Source organism: Vulpes vulpes, chromosome 5, assembly GCF_048418805.1.
Source record: "Vulpes vulpes isolate BD-2025 chromosome 5, VulVul3, whole genome shotgun sequence".
NCBI classification, from domain to species: domain Eukaryota; kingdom Metazoa; phylum Chordata; class Mammalia; order Carnivora; family Canidae; genus Vulpes; species Vulpes vulpes.
Genome location: NC_132784.1, coordinates 90508642 through 90530797, shown reverse-complemented (window position 1 = coordinate 90530797; position 22156 = coordinate 90508642). Strand labels below are relative to the sequence as shown.

At 37.9% G+C, this 22156-nt stretch overlaps 1 protein-coding gene across 1 annotated transcript in view; it reads right to left on the bottom strand.

Moving 5' to 3' along the window:
• The window catches only part of HSD17B12 (hydroxysteroid 17-beta dehydrogenase 12), a 157810-nt gene that overhangs the window by 88765 nt on the left and 46889 nt on the right, over nt 1-22156 (bottom strand). Inside the window, exons 2-3 of the mRNA XM_025991537.2 lie at nt 12006-12052; nt 10477-10552 (exon numbers count right to left, since the gene is read on the bottom strand). Of these exons, the coding sequence (XP_025847322.1) occupies nt 10477-10552; nt 12006-12052 (123 nt within the window). The remainder of the gene's footprint in view (nt 1-10476; nt 10553-12005; nt 12053-22156) is intronic.

The following is a 22156-nucleotide window of genomic DNA, read 5'->3' as shown; positions in this document are numbered from 1 at the left end:
TAAAATAATTTGTTCTAACTCTCTGAAGAAAGTCCATGGTATTTTGATAGGGATTGCATTAAACGTGTACATTGCCCTGGGTAACATTGACATTTTCACAATATTAATTCTGCCAATCCATGAGCATGGAATATTTTTCCATCTCTTTGTGTCTTCCTCAATTTCTTTCAGAAGTGTTCTATAGTTTTTAGGGTATAGATCTTTTACCTCTTTGGTTAGGTTTATTCCTAGGTATCTTATGCTTTTGGGTGCAATTGTAAATGGGATTGACTCCTTAATTTCTCTTTCTTCAGTCTCATTGTTAGTGTATAGAAATGCCATTGATTTCTGGGCATTGATTTTGTATCCTGCCATGCTACCAAATTGCTGTATGAGTTCTAGCAATCTTGGGGTGGAGGCTTTTGGGTTTTCTATGTAGAGTATCATGTCATCGGCAAAGAGGGAGAGTTTGACTTCTTCTTTGCCAATTTGAATGCCTTTAATGTCTTTTTGTTGTCTGATTGCTGAGGTGAGGACTTCCAGAACTATGTTGAACAGCAGTGGTGAGAGTGGACATCCCTGTCTTGTTCCTGATCTTAGGGGAAAGGCTCCCAGTGCTTCCCCATTGAGAATGATACTTGCTGTGGGCTTTTCGTAGATGGCTTTTAAGATGTTGAGGAAAGTTCCCTCTATCCCAACACTCTGAAGGGTTTTGATCAGGAATGGATGCTGTATTTTGTCAAATGCTTTCTCTGCATCTAATGAGAGTATCATATGGTTCTTGGTTTTTCTCTTGCTGATATGATGAATCACATTGATGGTTTTACGAGTGTTGAACCAGCCTTGTGTCCCGGGGATAAATCCTACTTGGTCATGGTGAATAATTTTCTTAATGTGTTGTTGGATCCTATTGGCTAGTATCTTGTTGAGAATTTTTGCATCCATGTTCATCAGGGATATTGGTCTGTAATTCTCCTTTTTGGTGGGATCTTTGTCTGCTTTCGGAATTAAGGTGATGCTGGCCTCATAGAACGAATTTGGAAGTACTCCATCTCTTTCTATCTTTCCAAACAGCTTTAGTAGAATAGGTATGATTTCTTCTTTAAACGTTTGATAGAATTCCCCTGGGAAGCCATCTGGCCCTGGACTCTTGTGTCTTGGGAGGTTTTTGATGACTGCTTCAATTTCCTCCCTGGTTATTGGCCTGTTCAGGTTTTCTATTTCTTCCTGCTCCAGTTTTGGTAGTTTGTGGCTTTCCAGGAATGCATCCATTTCTTCTAGATTTCCTAATTTATTGGCGTACAGCTGTTCATAATATGTTTTTAAAATCGTTTGTATTTCCTTGGTGTTGGTAGTGATCTCTCCTTTCTCATTCATGATTTTATTGAGTTTTCTCTCTCTTCTTTTTAATAAGGTTGGCTAATGGTTTATCTATCTTATTAATTCTTTCAAGGAACCAACTCCTGGTTCTGTTGATCTGTTCCACAGTTCTTTTGGTCTCGATTTCATTTAGTTCTGCTCGAATTTTAATTAACTGTCTTCTTCTGCTGGGAGTGGGGTCCATTTGTTGCTTTTTCTCTAGTTCCTTTATGTGTAAGGTGAGCTTTTGAATTTGAGTTCTTTCCAGTTTTTGAATGGATGCTTGTATTGCAATGTATTTCCCCCTCAGGACTGCTTTTGCTGCATCCCAAAGATTTTGAACGGTTGTATCTTCATTCTCATTAGTTTCCATGAATCTTCTCAATTCTTCCTTAATTTCCTGGTTGACCTTTTCATCTTTTAGCAGGATGGTCCTTAACCTCCACGTGTTTGTGGTCCTTCCAAACTTCTTGTTGTGATTAAGTTCTAATTTCAAGGCATTATGGTCTGAGAATATACAGGGGACTATCCCGATCTTTTGGTATCGGTTCAGACCCGATTTGTGACCCAGTATGTGGTCTATTCTGGAGAAAGTTCCATGTGCACTTGAGAAGAATGTGTATTCAGTTGAGTTTGGATGTAAAGTTCTGTAGATATCTGTGAAATCCATCTGGTCCAGTGTATCATTTAAAGCTCTCGTTTCTTTGGATATGTTGTGCTTAGAAGGCCTATCTAGTATAGAAAGAGCTAGATTGAAGTCACCAAGTATAAGTGTATTATTATCAAAGTATTTCTTCAGTTTGGTTATTAATTGGTTTAAATATTTGGCAGCTCCCACATTCGGGGCATATATATTGAGGATTGTTAAGTCCTCTTGTTGGATAGATCCTTTGAGTATGAGATAGTGTCCCTCTTCATCTCTCACTATAGTCTTCGGGGTAAATTTTAATTTATCTGATATAAGGATGGCTACCCCTGCTTTCTTTTGAGGACCATTTGAATGGTAAATGGTTCTCCAACCTTTTATTTTCAGGTTGTAGGTGTCCTTCTGTCTAAAATGAGTCTCTTGTAGACAGCAAATAGATGGGTCCTGCTTTTTTATCCAGTCTGAAACCCTGCGCCTTTTGATGGGGTCATTAAGCCCGTTCACGTTCAGAGTTACTATTGACAGATATGAGTTTAGTGTCATCATATCTATTCAGTCCTTGTTTTTGTGGATTGTTCCACTGAACTTCTTCTTAAAGGCGAATTTTAAGAGTCCCCCTTAAGATTTCTTGCAGAGCTGGTTTGGAGGTCACATATTCTTTCAGTTCCTGCCTGTCTTGGAAGCTCTTTATCTCTCCTTCCATTTTGAATGAGAGCCTTGCTGGATAAAGTATTCTTGGTTGCATGTTCTTCTCATTTAGGACCCTGAATATATCCTGCCAGCCCTTTCTGGCCTGCCAGGTCTCTGTGGAGAGGTCTGCTGTTACCCTAATATTCCTCCCCATAAAAGTCAGGGACTTTTTTTCTCTTGCTGCTTTAAGGATCTTCTCCTTATCTTTGGAATTTGCAAGCTTCACTATTAAATGTCGAGGTGTTGAACGGTTTTTGTTGATTTTAGGGGGGATCTCTCTATTTCGTGGATCTGAATGCCTGTTTCCCTTCCCAGATTAGGAAAGTTTTCAGCTAGGATTTGTTCAAATACATATTCTGGCCCTCTGTCCCTTTCGGCGCCCTCGGGAACCCCAATTAAACGTAGGTTTTTCTTCTAGAGGCCTATTTTAATACTCTTGACTGTCACTCATAGCTGTAAAGAATCAATTCCTGTGTCAGACTTCCTATCCAGTGTAACCTGACGCTGCCACCAAGCTTGGACTATGGTACAGATTATAGCAGGAAACTGAGCCAGTGTCTAGAGGATTCTTATTTGAATATCAGACACTAGCATGCTTTTGACCCAAGATCCAATAGAACAAGAATTCACTTTGCAGCTGAATGAAATCAGTTTAAGGAAATTTAATAGTGCTTTTGAGAAAACATTTTTTCTTTCTTAATTTTTCACTACCCACCTTTGTGGCTGTTGTACTTGGGCAAACTGGAATGAAGTACTCTTTTTTTTTTTTTAAGATTTTGTTTATTTATTCATGAGAGACACACAGAGAGAGAGAGAGAGAGAGAGACAGAGAGACAGAGAGAGAGAGAGGCAGAGATAGGCAGAGGGAGATGCAGGCTCCATGCAGGGAGCCCAACGTGGGACTCGATCCTGGGGCTCCAGGATCAGGCCCGGGCTGAAGGCGGCGCTAAACCGCTGAGCCACCTGGGCTGCCCATGAAGTACTCTTTGAATGGTATGTTGCTCCAGCCAATCCCCCAGGAATCAAGAAAAATATTTCCTGAAAAAAACTTAATATAGCTTATAAACTGTGGCAAATGTATTTTCCAGATCCAGATTTTATTTTCCAAAACTCTCCCTTCCCACACGTTCTTCCAGTGTTATCATGTCACTCCTCCATCAAGAGGTCAGGTCTATCCCTTTCCTCTTGAATCTGGGCAGGCTCATGTCTGGCTTTGACCAAAGGAATCTGGCAAAAGTAATACTCTATGAATTCTGAGAGCAGGTCACAAAACAATATGAGCTTGTGCCTTGTCTTGCAACATTCACCATGAGGGACGACAGTTACCCTGTGAGGAGTCCAACTACCCTGCTCTGGCCACGCTAGAGAGACTACACACGGGCACTCCGCTCAATAGTCCCAGCTGAGTCCAGCTTTCTCATCATTCCCGACCACAGCACCAGCCCTGTGAGAGAATCCACCTTAAATCTTTTGCACCAGTCTCTCCACAAACTAGTATCACAGTTAGGGAACTCAGCAATGCCATAAGAAGCAAAGGAATTATCCTCCGAGTCCTGGTGAAACTCCTGATGAGCATTTCTGACCACCTAAAGTGGTTATTATCTCACATTGGTAAGTTCGGGGTAGTTGTTATGAAGCAATAGCAACTGGAACAAAAACTACTAAATTGTTGAGGTAAATTTAAAGATGGAAACTGTATAGAAAATACAACACATATTGATCAGCCTTGTCTGTAATAATCAGAACAATGGTCAGATGGTATACATGTCCTTACGGAGTTCTTTCACCTTACATGGCAATGTAATTATTTGCATAGGCTCAATAAGAATCTATCTTTCTTTCTATCAGGATATAATTAGATAAAACAAATTTGTAACCATGACCATGCCAGAAAGGTTTCATTTAACGGTAAATCTCATTTCATTAGGCATGACAAACCCACTAGTAAGGAACAATAATTACACTCCAATATGTAGCAACAACAGTTCAAAGAAACTATCCTGGCACCTGCTCGATGGCTTACGGAATCTCAGTCTCATGGGTGGGACAGAAGGTCACTTTCTGGGAACAGAAAGTTCCCAGACAAATCTGGGGATCTTGGAGTCAGAGGATACCTCTACAATCACAGGTACCACGAGCAAAACCAGGAGAGGCAAACCGGCTGGGTTTTGGTTCCTGGTGGTTCCATACCTTAGAACATGTGAACTGCAAGGGCAATGAAAATACTTCTGGTAATTACAGAAATGACAGAAATACATACATGACTCTAGGGGCTGCATGATCTCTGATCCTGATCCTAACATCATACGGTTCTAGTTTCACTAACCACAAAAGTAAAAAGATGCACTAATATCTTCTGGAACTTATGTAAACGAAACAGGCTAAATATAACAAGGCATCACATTAATGATACTGGCAGTGCACAAGAAAATTGCAAAACAAGCTTCTTAGGTCAAATCTACACTTAACTATACAGATTTGATCAGAGCTAAGTTTTGAAAAAGTGAAACTAATTTTTTCGTTTTCTTTGTTTCCATCTTCCTCTGTTGACTACAAACCACTAAGATTTGCATTATTAAAAGCTTTACATTTCAAGAGCTATCCCAAAGCTTTACACCCTGAGATAATTAACAAAAAAAGAGAAACACCCTATCTGGTTTGTTTTTTTTTTTTAATTTATTTAGGCTACCTCTACACCCAACATGGGGCTCAAACTCATAACCCCGAGATCAAGAGTTGGATGCTCTTCTGAGTGAGCCTGGCACCCTTTGTTTTTTAATCAGACAAAAATGTGTGGTTTTTTAAAATCAAAGCTGATTAAAGTGGATGTAATCAGAATTACCAACTGCTATGTAAGAATATGAACATAAATATCACCATCTCTATATTCTGTGAGCCAATAGGTTGTTCTAAAAGCTAGTCTTCTTTAAACTGTGTTTTTTGAATGTAAAAATTTAGCTCAGAGTTCAAAAATTATCTAGGAGTTTTTTTTTCTTTGACAAATTAAAATCAACCAAAATGCCGAATATATTAATAATCCTGGCTAACAAAAAAGAAAAATCCTGGCTAACAAAGATAATAAAATAAGCTTATTATATATGGGTTGACTCTCAGCTTGTATTAATTCAACGGGTGACAGGTATCCTTACAAAGAAGTGAAATTCATCAAAGCAGTCGATCCTGAGAAGGCACTATCCATTGTTGGCAAAACATTTAGTTCCCTACTAAATTATATATAATCCTTTAAAAATTTTCCTGAAGAACTTTGATAAAGTATGCTGTCCTCCACACTCACAAGAAATTGCTTCTAAAGAAACAGAGTCCCCAAGTTTATATAACAACAGTGGAGAGGGCAGCCTGGGTGGTTCAGCGGTTTAGCGCCGCCTTCAGCACAGGGCCTGATCCTGGAGACCTGGGATAGAGTCCCACATCAGGCTCCCTGCATGGAGCCTGCTTCTCCCTCTGCCTGTATCTCTGCCTCTCTCTCTCTCTCTCTCTCTCTCTCTCTCTCTCAATCTCTGTCTCTCATGAATAAATAAAATCTTTAAAAAAAAAAAAAAAACAGTGGAGAGTCGGAAAGTGACAGGAGCTCAGAAGAGTCCCTATTTTTTCTCAATTGGCACGTGGTTTCTTTTTCAATCCCCTCTTTCCCTCTTTTCTACTTTCAGTCACATAGAAAAGAAGGCGGGATGAGTTTAATCTTCTGGAGTGAATGTAAGACCTGGACTAGAAAAGACAAGTTAGCCTAGTTATAAACTAACTTGCTTAACCTATATTTCTTGACTAAAGTCTGACTGATACAGAAATTGGTATCAGGAGTGGGATTCCCAAAAACAGACCTAAAGGATTTTGGTATTGGTTTGATTTGATCCATAATGCAGTCCTATCACTATTAGTTAAATTAAAGCTGGCTGCCAATTATAATAAAGTATCTAGTGAAGAAGTGCTTCAAGGGACCAAGTGGTTGTCACATTTGAGTTGGGCAGAAATGATGAGTACAAAGATTAGGGTATGGCATGGCTTTTTCTGAATGCACTGTAGCACCTACAGAAAGAAAATGACAAGCTTGGGTCTTTAAACACTCAGCTCTCATTTATGAACAGAGAACCAGAGAACTTCTACGACAGCCCCAATAAAAACCTTAATGTCTTACAGACACAGGGCTCACCTTGCTAACATCAGATTTAACTGTGCCAGGTACAGAATTACAATTTAAGGTGAACTCCGCAGACTCACCATGTCTCATGTATAAAAGTGAAAATACTGAATGAGACCTGGGATGGGGATATCTGGGTGGACTCAGCTGAAGCCAAGGATCTTGAAGTCCCCAGCTATTCTGAGCCTCCCTTGCCAGTGGAAAGAGAAGAAGTCCGCTCTCCTATGTCTGAAGAGATTAGCTTTCCCAGGATTGAAGAAACTGCATAACCTCATGATAACTCTAAGTGCAGTTTCCATGCAAGAGAATTCCTCTTCTCTTCAAGACCCAACTAGACCATCTCTTACTGCTACTCATAACAGGGTAAGATCACAGCATTCTTTGGGGGAACAAGTATAAAGTCTGATCCATAACGTAATAACTTATAAACAAAAATAACTGCAAAAGTTTGCTAATTTGTATTGGTGGATACCTAGGAAATCTGTGTGAGAATGAGTTTAAGAATGTTAGACCAAGGAAAACATAATGTAATACTGGATTGGGGTATTTTTTAAAATATGAATCACTTACTCAAGATTTAGGAATTAATGGTTAGCTTATATAACTGGATGAGGCTCTAAGAGTTAACTTGGCTGGCTGACTGAAACTTGGACTCCATGATGGCCCTACATTTAATAAGTTTGAGAAGCCACAACTTCCCTGGCATAATGTAGAAGCAGCGATTCAAAGGCTTAAGAGAATAGGAATGCTAGAGTGGATTTATCATGTGCAACTTGCACAGACAACCCCTCCACCACTACACCCCCTAAGAGGGCCTAGTGGATCCTCTCTTCACCTAAGGTTCCAGCATCATAACTAGAGTGCCATTATATGGGCAAGAGGCTATTAGTCTAGCCCTTTAACATCCTGTCAATCATAAAATTTACCACACTGCTACAAAATGAAAACCTCCCCGTGTCCTCCCTTTGTTTGTTTCTTACCTGGCACTATTACAAGCTGCAATTATTTCTTTGTCTGATTGCTTTGTTTTGTTTTTTGCTTTTTTCAACTATTTTTTTCTGTCTCCTCCACTCGAATATAAGTTCCATGAAAGCAAGGACTGCCTCTATCATGTTCACCACTGTCTGCTGACCACTTAGCAGAGGACCTTGTACACGGGCATTCAATAAAGATGTGTTAGACAAACTAACTCTGTCAACATTCAATTCGGGTCCCTCCTTCTCCTGAAATAGATATGTCCATGGAAACATTATCCTACCAAAGAGATGATTTACATCTGAGTTGAAAACCTGTAAAGGCATATATAATCTCCTCTTTCTATTTCTTCAGCTTAGAACTGAGGACCTGGTCTGCTGATACCACTTTTGTCATTAAATTTACATGATGCCCAGGAAAACATATTAAAAGTCAATTCAGTGCGTGACCATCTGTCCCTTCATGAAAATGTTTGAACAGGATCCTGTTTTTATCCAGAACCACATCTCTGCCCAGAGTTACATGTTACCTCATATCACACATTAATAAATTCTCAAATATCATTAAAGTATACTTCTGACTTGTTGAAAAATTTTTGTATAGGCTGGAGCATTTCCTAAAAGACTGCTAGGAGCTTCCACTTCTTTCGGGAACAACTAGATGCTGGATTTGTTCAGATCATAGCATTTCAAAATTCAACATTCCATTTAATCAAAGATTCTATATTTCACCTATGAACTGTTACTTCCAGTAACTAGTAAATGCTTCCATTAATAGCCAATTTTACCCACTCACATGCACAAATATAATATTTTTATGATTTAGGAGTTAATTATACATTGAGCACAAGTAACTAAGAAAAAACAGAATTAAGGTCCAGGTAATAAGTTAAGTTCAACTAACATCTAAGTTAACTGCCTCAGGCTCATTAATCTCATGGCTTAATTCAAATTTATACCTTAGCACAACTTCAAAATACTGTATGTCTTGGAGCTTCAAGTGTTGTGTTCACATAGTTAATACCTTGAAAGTTAAACCCCTTAAATGCCAAAGATGTAAAGATCTGTGCCCACTAACAGGATTTAAAAAAACTTTTTTTTAAAGATTTAGCATACTTAGTATTATAAAGATCTGTTTTTTACATAAAGATGAAGTGCATTTGTATGTAATCTGTCCAGAAGAACCAGCTATGGTCTGGAAAGAAACAATAATAAAAATATATACGTCACAATGATGTTTGAAAGATAAAAGAAGATAATACATATGAGGGAATAAATAAGTAATAAAGCACCATATAAATGTTAATAGTAGGTAGTAATGTTAGTAATATAATACACTATGTGGTACACCTTAAACTTACACAATGTTATACATCAATTATATCTTTAAAAAAGCTGGAAAAAAAAAAAAACCCCAGCAGAAATCCTCTCTCATCTGAAAGGATTGGAAGAGTTTGTTAGTTGCCCACTCATAGAAGTTAAAGTGGGAATCCTAGAAAACAATATAGATACACTGTAACCATTTTATTTAATTTAACTCTTGCACAAATGTAATTCATTCACCAATCCTGTGTAGGACCCCAGGTCTTACACTTGACTTTAGATCCGTTGACTGGTATTCCAGACTTTCCTGCCTAACCCACGCCCATAACACATCATTTATGATTGCAGTTTCAGTTCTTTTAAAGGGCAGCAAAAATTTCAACAAATATGGAACAATTAGAGAACAAATTTCTTTTTTATCATTTTTCCAATTATTTTACATTTGACTTGTTTATCACTATTTGACAGCCGATTTCTGAAAAGAACTCGCTTTACTCACTTTTTTCAGAGCATTCAAATGAGTTTTTGTAGAAATAACTCCCCCTTTCTCCACAAATACTGCATCAGTGTGCAGAATATTAAATAATAAATAAATGCACTCAGCATAAGTTTGGGAACAAACATAGCTGACTCTTATAGCAAATAATTTGATTTGTGGGGGTAAAAGCATAAAAGTATCAACCGAGAAGCCTACCAGCCGTAAACAGCACACTGGAAACAGCAGCCAGTATGTTCTACCAAGGAAATGGACAGCACTGCTTTATCCATCTGGTCGGTTAGTTAGATGTCAGTTAAGAATCTCTGTTATATGGTAATTCAGGTCTCGAGCATAGGTGACTAAGAAGAAAGCTCAAAAGATTCCCTCTTGTGTGTGTATAGATAGTCTTTTGTATTTTTCTTCAATTACATATACCTTTAGAGGCAATGATGTCACTGAAACTAGTAATGTACTACCTGTTGGATAATTGAATTTAAATTAAAAAAAATAGTAATAAAATTGTTTTTTAAAAAATGATGTCAAAGAGTTAAAAATGCAAGATTACTGAAATAAAGCAACAGAAAAGGAATTCAGGTGTTTAAGTAGAGTATGATAAAATAATCAGATAATCTGACTCCTAACAACAACTAAATAAGTCAGTAAAAAACATTTTAAGGAAGTTTTAACAGTCCTATTATTAATTTGAAAAAAAACGATGATCCATTTTAAGACATCCCTTTAATAAAATTAGAAAGTTTTCTGAACTCTAAATAAATGTCAGTGCTAAATACCTACTTGAAAACATTCAACTTAGATTAGCTGTTTTCCTTTTGTAAACATAAAAGGATAAGAGGGTGTGTGAAAAACTTACTTATTTCACTGGAAACTTGATTCAGTTTATCCTGTGATCTGCTGATAAGGACAACCTTCATTCCATGTTTTGCTAACTGAAACAATAAAAAACCAACAAAAAGTTGAATTACACCTGTATAATTCATTAAAAAACAAAAATCAGATATTTTCTCGTTTTAAGAAAACCGGGTAATATGATAAGCCCAACTAAAAAAGCAATAAACCTAAGCGGTAATGAATGGGCAATCCAAAACGAAGACCTTACTAAAGGATCCCCCCAAAGGGTTATATTTCTAAATCAAGCTAGTATATAAATGTCAAAGGGCCTCAGAAGGAGTAAAACTTTTACTTTTCATTTGGTACCCATCTACACTTTAGTTTTTAAAATCATAAATACTAGGTGGCATAGTTGGTTAAGTATCTGACTCTTGGTTTCGGCTCAGGTTGTGATCTCAGGGTCATGAGATCTGCCCCAGGTGCAGAATCTGTTTGAAAGTCTCTCTCCTTCTCCCTTTGCCCTTCCTGCTCGTGTTCATACTCTCTCTCTCTAAAACAAATCATCTTTAAAAATACATAAATAAATAAAATCATAAGTATCTATTACTTCTATAATTTAAAAGTCAGCTTTAAAAAAAATTCTGTTTTGGACTGGATACATAAAGATTGAAAGACTGGCATCAAAGAAAGATTTTAAAAAGATCCCCCATTGAGAATGACAAATGAGAAATTCAGTGGATCTGTCAGGATTGTCATCACAACTGGGCAGTATCATAAGCTGTGGTGCCTTAGCAGAACTAGAAGGCAGGGAAGCTTGCCTTAAGAGTACTACCATCAGGACACCCAGGTGGCTCAGCGGTTGAGCGTCAGCCTTTGGCTCAGGGCTTGATCCCGGATTCTAGGGATCGAGTCTTGCATCGGGCTCCTTGCATGGAGCCAGCTTCTCCCTCTGCCTGTGTTGCTGCCTCTCTTTCTGTGTCTCTGATGAATAAACAAATAAAATCTTAAAAAAAAAAAAAAAAGAGTACTACCATCGCTCCTGCTTTGTACAGTGGTCCTCAAGCTGTCATGGTCCCTCTCATTTCATGACATTACAGAGAACTTGAACCCTTTGCCTATGTCTGTTAATATCTTTTAGTCAATTATAGTCCTCTGTATCAAAAAACGAAGCCATGGACTAGCCTGGAAATATAACTATCCCATAATAATACAGCCATCTTTCAGAAAATTTGTTTTTCTGTTTGTTTCTAAACAACTGACATTAAAACTAATGATTATCCATAATTACACAATATAAAATAAAACTATATTTTCCTCAATTTCAACTTACTGGGATATAAAGTTTTATACTCCTTTTTGCACAAAAACTTATTTTAAAATTGTCTTTGTGTAAGCAAACATGGTGTTTCTGACTAGACATAAAACATATCTATTGTACTATATAACATTACATTTGTTTTTAACTTCAAAAATCAAAGCTACTATAAGAGATCATCCCACATTTGTTCTTTTATTGTTACACCAAAAAGAAAGGTCTTGAAAATTACCTACCTCTTCTGCATATGATTTGCCAATTCCATCAGTACTACCTGTGACAACTGAGAAAAGAAAAAAAAATAGTTTAGATTAAGAACTATAATGAAGAACAAATTATAGTTAGGACCCACCAGTTACACATCAGAGGACCTGTATAATACTTTGATGTAAAAGATGAAGCAATACTACTGGTTCCAATTTAAGATGGAACACCCACCACAGTGGCTAAAATTAAAAGACTGCAATACCAAGTGTTGACAAAGTTGTAGAGCAACTGAAATTTCATACATTGCTGGTGGCTCTTAAATTGATAGAATCATTTTGGAAAAAAAAAAAAAAACCTGTCTGGCTTTATGTCCAGAACTAAATATATGCCTAGCTCATGCAATACTAAATAGCAATAAAAAAGAACTACTGATATATTCAAAACATGGACAAATCTCCCAGAATTTAGCTGAGCAAAAAAAACAGAAACAGTGTGACAAAACTCCATGTATCCATAACCCAGCTTCCAAGACTAGCAACATGATTTTAACTACTCTTGCTTCAACTATATACCCCCCACTGCTTCTTCCCACCTCAAATCATTTAATTACTAACATCATGACTTCATAAGAATTTCAGTATATGCTATTTAAAATAACCACAATACCATCATCACATTCTTAAACTGTAAATAATAAATCCTAATGAAATTTTCTATCAAATCAAACATCAATTTTCTAATCAGTATGTAAATTTACCCAAGTATTTCAGAAAACTCCTAATAATTTGATCAAATCAGGATTAAATAACCTCCATACCTAAAATTGGTTAATGTCTATGAAATCTCTTTTAATCTATAGGTTCTATCTATCCATCTACCTTTCTCAATCTCCAACTCTTTCTCCTCCCCTCCCTCTCCAGCCCCACCCTCAATTTCCCTACTATTTGTTGAAGATACTGGGTCCTGTTACTTTTCCAGCCTGGCAGTTGCTGATTACATTTCCCTAATATCTTGTAACATGTTCTTCTGTCCCTTAGTGGTTACCTATCAATTCTTGATCAAATTCAAGTTTTGGTTTATTTGGTAAGAATATTCATAATATTCATAAATACTGCAGATTTATACAGCTGGAGACACGTGTCTGGTTATCTTTCTTTGTTGTTTGATCAGCAGCCATTGATTACCACTGGGAAACAGAATTTCATTAGAGGTTTCAAACCAGTGATCTTTGGGTTCTTTAGGGGTTTGGGGTGGGGGGAGTGCACTTGCACTGGGGAGGAGGGGCAGAGGGAGAGAGAATCTTAAGCAGGCTCCATGCTCAGCTCAGAGCCCAACAAAGGGCTTGATCTCTTGATCCTGAGATCATGACCTGAGCAAAACCAAGAGCCAGACGCTCAGTGGACAGAGCCATGCAGGCACCACCCTCTTCTGTTTGAATCCTTGTTCTAAATCCTGTGCTCACACTGTTATCTCCTGATTGATCAATATTTATATTACTTATTATAGTTGGTTGAGAACACCCACTCCCCTTTATCTTCCATCTCCTTCCAATGAAATTATAGCACAAGGCTCTGTCAATAATCAGTGTGTACATCAGTATAATAATGCAACTTAATTCTCACACTAACCATAGGACATGGGCCCCAGCAAAACTGTCCACACTTCGAGCATCAGCTGCAAGTTCAGAGGTCCCCACAGGCATCCACCCTACCTGACTGCAAAATTCAGGGTTCTCACAACTCCTCAGCTTCAGCAAAATTCACTAAATAATTCACAGGACTCAGGACAATGTAACAATTTGTGGTTACAGTTTTTTAATAAAGGATACAAATCAGGATCAAACAAATGAATACCCACAATGGGGCAAGGTCTAGGAGGGTTCTGAATGCAGAGCTTCTGTGCCCTCTCTGAATCAGAGCACTTCACCCTCACAACACATCAGTGTGTTCACCAACTAAGAAGCTGCATCAAGCTTTAAAGTCCAGAGTTTTGGGATCCCTGGGTGGCGCAGTGGTTTGGCGCCTGCCTTTGGCCCAGGGCGTGATCCTGGAGACCCGGGATCGAGTCCCACATCAGGCTCCCAGTGCACGGAGCCTGCTTCTCCCTCTGCCTGTGTCTCTGCCTCTCTCTCTCTGTTATGACTATCATAAATTTAAAAAAAATAATAAATAAAAAAAAAATAAAGTCCAGAGTTTTTATTGGGCATCATTACAAAGGCATAGTTGACTACATATTGACATCTCACAGAACTCAACCTCCAAACCCTCTTCACTCCCAGAGGCTGGAAGGTTGAACTGGTATCATATGGCTCAGACTTCCAATCTTCTAGTCATATGGCTGGTCTTTCTGGCATGACTAGCCCCCATCTTGAAGCTATCTAGGGTTCAACCACGAGTCCTCTCATTGGCATAAAGGATCAGGGCCCACCCTGAGTAATAAAGACAATCCGATCACTCAGGAAATTCCAAGGATTTAGATGCTCCCCACCAGAAACGAGGATTAAGGCCAGTCAGATTCTTTATTACACAACAATTACTGTGGCGAGATAAATATATTATTCACTACTGAACCAAATAATATTGTACAACTACATTTCCTTTCTTGGTCAACATTTTTCTTTTCCTATAGTTTAAACTGTCTTTTTTCTTCCATTTGCATAGTTTTCTTTTTAAATCTTCCTCATTCCCTAACAGCCTCTCAATACAATTTCCCACATAATCAATCCCATGAATGTGTTCCATTCCTTTTTTTCCCCCAGATTACTTTCCCAGAGCCTTCCAGCTGTTCCTCCCTGGAATGGCTACTCTACTGCACTGTTGTTGCTCTAGAATTCCCTTGGCCTCCCTCTCCTGTGCTGAAGCTCTTATTCCTACATCTTGTTCTAGTCCCCTATTAGGGAGCATATCCACCAGTAACTTCCCATGGACAGATGCATGAAGACATATTTTTGTGAACAGTTTTTTAAATAAACTTTTATATAAGTAAACGTTTTATTTTTTAAACTTTTTAAATAAACTCTTATTCTAAAACTATTTTAGAGTAGTTTTTTAGACTTCCCAAAAAATGTAAAGATAATACAAGGTGATCTCTATATTCCAAGTCAGTTTCTCCTATTCCTCACATTTTACATTCATCATAATTCATGAAAGAATATTGATACATTATAGTAGTCCCCTCTTTTCCATGGGGATGCATTCCAAGACCCTCAGTGATGCCTGAAACTATGGACAGTACCACACCCTGCATATACTATGGGTTTTCATAGGCATACATACCGATGATAAAGTTCTATTTATAAGTTAGGCACAGCAAGAAATTAGTAACAATAACAAAATAGAACAATTCTAATGTACTATAATAAAAGTTATATGAATGTGGTCACTCTCTCACAAAACTTTGTTGTACTACACTTGGCCTTCTTGTGATGATGTGAGACAAAATGTCCACGTGATGAGATGAATGGAGGTGAAAGATGTAAGGCATTATGATGTAGTCTTAGACTACTATTCCTTCTGACAAGATGCCAGAATGAAGATCATCTGCTTCTGGACCACAGTTGACTACAGGTAACTGAAACTGTGAAGAGCAAAATCTCAGATAAAAGGGGGACTAGGACTACTGTGTTATCAACAAAAGCCCGTATCTTTTTCAGATTTTCTGTTACTGAATGCCCCTCTGGTCTATGATGGCATCCAGAATGTCCTATTAAATTTATGTGACAGATTAAGAGAAACTTTTTTGAGAATTTAAGAGAAAACTTTTTTTGTGTGTATATCTTTTTTTTTAAGTCTATATTCTAATCTCATACATGATAGTTTAACTGGGTATAAAATTCTAAGTAGGAAATCATTGTTAACAACAACAACAAAAAAAATTGAAGAAAACTCTCCATTGTCTTTCAGCCCTAATACTGTTTCTGAGTTCAGACCATTGATAAGTGACCTGCTTTTTTGTCACTTTCAGGATTATCATTTCATCTTTACTACTCTTTACTACTCTATCATGATAATATACCCTTCAGTGGGTGTTTTTCCATTGATTGGTTCTAGGCACTGATGAGCCTTAAAATCCATGACCTTCAATTCTAGCAGTTTTCTTATATTGATTCTTTGATAATTTCTTTCCCACACTTTTCTTTTTCTGGAATTCTTATTAATCAGAATTTAGATATAACCATTTCTCTAATAATCATACTTTTCATTTTCTACTTTCCTGGAAATTTCTTCAACTTTATCTTCCAAACTTTCTATTGACTTTCAAATTTTAGATTGTCAGGTTTTTAATTTTGAAGAGCTCTCCTTTCTTATGATTGCTCTTGCCATCTTTTTTAAATAAGAGAATTTTTTTTAAGATTTTTATTTATTTATTAGAAACAGAGCGAGAGAGAGAGAGAGAGAGAGAGAGAGAGGCAGAGACACAGGCAGAGGGAGGACCAGACTCCACACAGGGAGCCGGATGTGGAACTCGATCCCGGGTCTCCAGGATCATGCCCTGGGTGGAAGGTGGTGCTAAACCACTGAGCCACCTGGGCTGCCCCAACCATCTTCTTTTTTTTTTTTTTTTAAGGAGCGTCTTGTTCTTTAATTAAGACTTATTATCTTCTCTTATCTCTGAGGATATTAATTAGATTTTATTTATATACAGTTGACACTTGAACAACAAAAGACTTGAACTGCACTAGGTCCACTTATCCACAGATTTTATAAGTACAATACAGTACTATAAATGTATTTTCTTTTCCTTATGAATTTTTTAAAGATTTTATTTATTTATTCATGAGAGACAGAGAGAGAGAGAGAGATTGAGAGAGAGAGAGAGAGAGGCAGAGACACAGGCAGAGGGAGGAGCAGGCTACATGCAGGGAGCCTGACGTGGGACTCCATCCCAGGTCTCCAAGATCACACCCTGGACTGAAGGCGATGCTAAAATGCTGAGCCACTGGGGCTGCCCTCCTTATGATTTTCTTAATAAACTTTTTATTCTCTCTAGCTGAGTGTAAGAATACAGTCAGCTAACATGAAATATAAAATATGTTAATCAACTGTTGTTATCAGTAGGACTTCCAAGTCAACAGTAGGCTATTCGTAGTTAAGCTTTTGGGGACCAGAAGTTACATGCAGGCTTTCAACTGCACAGGACCCCTAATGCCCACATTGTTCATGGGTCAATTGTATTTATATTTTCTTCTTATAGTCTGTTTCCTCCACATTCCTTTTGACTGATTTGCTCTGTCTCATCTTGGAACCATTAATATGCAACTAATATGCATACAGGGGGTGATTACACTGTGAGCCTTGCTCTAGGGTAATCAGTGAGCAAACCAGCTTTTTTATTAGGGATTCCACAAAAGTCCGTATCTTTTCTGAGACTCTTTGGTATCTAAGACGCATTTCCCAGTTTCAATCTTCTGGCTGCGGGGTAGTTGAGTAGCTATTAGTTTGCAGACTTTTTACTCAACTCCTGTTCTCAGTCAGGTATCTGACTTCTGCCTTCTCCTGTGCCCAGTTTCTCCGAGTCTCAAGCACATCTGGTTCAGTGGCCTTTCCTACCCTGTCTTTTGAAGTACCTGATATTCCCAGTTGGGCTTTTCTGTGACCCAAGAGCAAATCTGTGTGCTTCCTAATGGTGGACTATCTGTGAGCACTCTGGCATCCACTCTGTGAAGTCAGTTACCACTCTTCTACCTAACATTTGCTGTTACTGGGGAATGAGGGATTTCAGAAGTTCCCTCGTCTTATCAAAATGGAGCTTTCTGTTTCCCATTCTCCTGATTTTTAGAGAGGATTTTCAAGAAATAAAAAGCTAGGAATATAGTTATTGGGTCAGTTCTTAGAAACTATTATGTGCACAACTTTGAAGACTACAATGATGTATAAGGTCCATTCTGGATATCAGCTGTTCTATAAATCACCCATTCCAAGGTTAGGACTTTAAATATTAAGCAGAAACAATATGACTTTAAACAGTATAAATATTAAAAATTTGCCTGATCTTTTTAGAGAGATAAAAATATCATTTTTCTAGGGGCGCCTGGGTGGCTCAGTGAGTTGAGTGTCCAGCTCTTGATTCTGGCTCAGGTCACAATCTCAGAGTCGTAGATCAAGCCCCATGCAGGGTCCTACACTCAGAGGGGAGTCGGCTTCTCTCTCTCCCCCTCTGCACCTCCCCCTGCTTGCACATGGTCTCAGGAATTCTCTAAAATGAGTAAGTTTTTCAGAAAATATGTCATTTTTCTATATCCTAATAATTCTCAAAATCAAATCCAGCACTGCATAGTTATATATGAGCCAAATATTACATCACAAGTACATTTTTTTGTAAGGAAATAGGAAAGGATAAAAATTTTTATGGGCACAAAGAAATAAAAAATAAAATTGGAAACTCAAAGGCTCCCTTAGTCATCTCTGCAAGCACCTCTGTAGTCCTACAATAATCAGTCACCTACACAATGGCCAGGCAATGGGGGATCAACTATCTCTCCTCCATCAAAGGAAATGACAAAATTCTTTAGTTCTCTATGCAATACAGTAGGTAAGTGTTCACAATAACACTTGGTCATGTACAAACATGACCAAGTCATCTGTCAAACTTCAGTTGACCATAAGTTTCACTTGATGCAAAAAAAAAAAAAAAAAAAAAAGAACTTTAAGACACAATGAAGACAAGCATTGTCCTGCTCCTTTTGCTTTTAAAGATCCATTCTCTGCTTTAAAGCTACATATCTTGCAAGTGGTAGCATAGATAGCAGCTGGTAGCTGGATAGAAAAATCTCCTAATAGAGTTCATTAATTTTTTATTTTTATAAAATAATAGTGTGATTCTATGAAGATGATACCATTTTGTCTGGGGAATCAACTCATCATTATTAATTTTAGGAAGCTAATCAAAGCATACCATATCTTAAATCAAAAGTCTTTTATGTTGCTTCTGGGGCACTGGGAAAAGACATGAAATAGATTACTATTTTTTATCCTTCTTGCTGTTGGTATTTTTTACTCGTGTGCCTGTCCTGTCTTTCTAACGAAGAAGTCCTTTCCTACCACAAATAGAAAGATGGTATAAACTGAGCCATCTAGTCCAGTTTCCCAAAAATCAACATAGCACTGCTTAAACCCTGGCTTCCCAAGGTACTTAACATTTTCTTAAAATAGAGTTCTTAAAAATAAAAATTAATGGAAAATTTACTTGAGCACTATTTACTGAATTATTATTGTAAAAGACCACCAGTTTTAATGTAAATAGAATATTAGTGTAAAATATGTATGTATGTATGTGCCTATTAAAATTTTTAACAATTCATCAGTGCAATACCTAAGATCATCTTTTGTTCTGTCTTTTGGGAAACATTTGATCTAACCCTGAAATACCTACCTTGCAATGAAAACCGATGAAGCAAAGACCAGCTCCCATATCATTCATATTAGAAGTATTGCTTGTTTTTTTGTTGGGTTTCTTAAAATGAAAAATCAAGCACTCAACCACAATGAAGTAAGGCGCAAAGTACAGAAACACCCCCAGGGACTCATCCTTCACATGTTACATGCACATCTGGGACAGAGCCCAGTTGGCAGCCGTCTTCCCTTCCTTTTTTCCAGCAACTGTGGCCTGGAATATAGACTGTTTCCCAAACTCCTTAGCAACCAGGTATGGCTGTATGATTAGATTCTGGAAATAAGAGGCGAGCAGTAATATGAGGGGCCTTGAATGGCTGCTCACAGGAAGCTGACTCAGCAGGGAGAAACCCCTTTGTGACCCCTCATCTAGCCAATTCCAAAGTGATGGCAGTAAGTCTGGCAGTCTTAAACTACGAGTAACCTTGAGGGTAGATGCCATGAGCTAAGATGAAGGAAGTTTCCTAAGGATTCCATGAAATTACCATGCCATGTTTTTTAACAATCATTTCCTTTTTCATTACTTACCACAGAGTATCAAACATATACAGAAATTCTAGTCTTGGGAACTCTGGGTGGCGCAGTGGTTTAGCGCCTGCCTTTGGCCCAGGGCGCGATCCTGGAGACCCGGGATCGAATCCCACATCGGGCTCCCGGTGCATGGAGCCTGCTTCTCCCTCTCCCTCTGCCAATGTCTCTACCTCTCTCTCTCTCTCTCTGTATGACTATCATAAATAAATAAAAATTAAAAAAAAAAAAAAAGAAATTCTAGTTTTCTTTAAACTGGGTAAAAAATAAACTTCTACCTTGTTAAAGTCATGATTATAGGCTCAGAAAAGAGTAAGCTGTCAATAAAGTCAATTATTAAAACAAAACATTTACTACTCACATGATTACAAGGATATTTGCTCAAGGTACCTCATTCATATCAAACAGTGAATTTTCATAATAGCTATCATCCCGACCTAAGTAATCATCCGAACACATACAGACTTGTCCAATGAACTTTTCAGCCTTTCCTCCCTTATTTCATGCTCACAAAGTTAAGAACTATCTTTCTCAAATACCATTTTTATGATCTCATTCTTCTGTCAAGAAGTGACTGTGTTTCCCTATTACCAATTATATAAAACCTGAAACACAAATCCATTCACTTCTGGTTGCCACCACCCGGGGCTACCATCATTCATCTCCCACAGTAACTATTCCAACAGCCTACTAAATCATCCACTTCCATTCCTTTAACTCCCCAACTCACTGTAGCCAAAGTGATCCCTCCAAAGGGCAACTCTGATATCACTGCCCTGTCTAAAACCAGTCAATGGCTTCCTACTGCCCCTGTTTTCCACGAGGTCTTCCATGAGCTTATCTTCCATGAGCTTCCATCGTTTTCCTCCTACCACTCACTTCCCTGGTCATGCTGAAGTTTCTCCAGTTCCTCCCAGGTAACAAGCTCTCTCTTTACAAATGTTTTGCTCTAGTCCCAATTCCACTCCAACTAGTGTATCCATCTCATCCTTGAAGTCTTCACCTGAACACCCCCTCTCCCATTAAGCCTTCCTTGAGCTCTAGACTAACAGAATCTCCTAGCTCTTTGCCCCCACAGTATTCCATGCCTCCCCTCCCCTAGTGACATTCACCACAAAGGTTTATCTAAAGGTCTGTCTGGATCGTGACAGCCTAACTGCTAACAGAGTGCCTGGCAAAAAAGTAGATGATTAATGAGGTTTTGCTGGATGAATGAATGAAAAAAGATTATGAATGGAAAACTTGCCTCATAGGATACTATCCACTGTTTTATCAACTCCTTTTTTTTTTTTTTTTTTTTTAGTAATAATGTCCAAACACCTGCTATACACAATCCCATATATCCCTTGGCCCCTCTCAACATCAAGAACCAGCAACCTAAAAAGAAATTTAAGAAATTTAACAAAGAGAAGTTTAACTTTACTTATGATGAGTTTGTAGAGACACATTTTCTATAGATGAACCTGAGGCTGTCTTTGAAAAGAAATTATTTTCAATGTTAGAGAAAACTACTTCATTCATAATGTGCTATAGTGGATATAAAGTGAACAAATCCAAAGTAGGATTAAGGGGAAGGGGGCATGAACCATTTTGGTTTAGTAAAGCATGTCAGATTACCAAAGTAGTGACAGTTCATTGTTCTTGTCATTGGGATTTGCTTCTTCCATTAACACTGAGTGTTCTCAGATTCCATTTTGCTATGGATTAAGTGAGTAAATAAAGGTAATCTTCAACAATACATAGAAAAAAGCTACAGGTACCACCCCTAACCCTATTGGTTGTGAGAGCAGGTATGATAGCCAGGGGCAGAACTGAGGTAGAGGAAGTAAAGGGAGGGAAAAAAGGGAGGTTAAAAAAAAAAAAAAGGCCTCTATCTTCCTATATAAATATAACAGCAGAACCCAAATTTGCAAGCCTTTGTGAGGATGGAAACTGACAACTAGAAAGAATATCCCATCTTGGCATCCAGAAGTGTCTAGCTTGTTATGGATTATATAAAATACTGGCAACTGACCAGGGCTCAGCTTCCAGATTTTATACAGTCAACAAAAATACTTTAGTTTGTGTAGGTTAAAAATATTCTACTCTTTTTGTCCTCAACTTGCTAAGAACAGATATTTTTAGTAAGTACCCAATCAACCTTATCAAAATCAAACATCAGAAATAGACTAGAGGAACACTGGAAGCAAATATGCTATTTTTAGCTCTTCTGACTATTCCCTGCCACTACCCACCAAATTCTGACTGCAGAGCCCATGCAT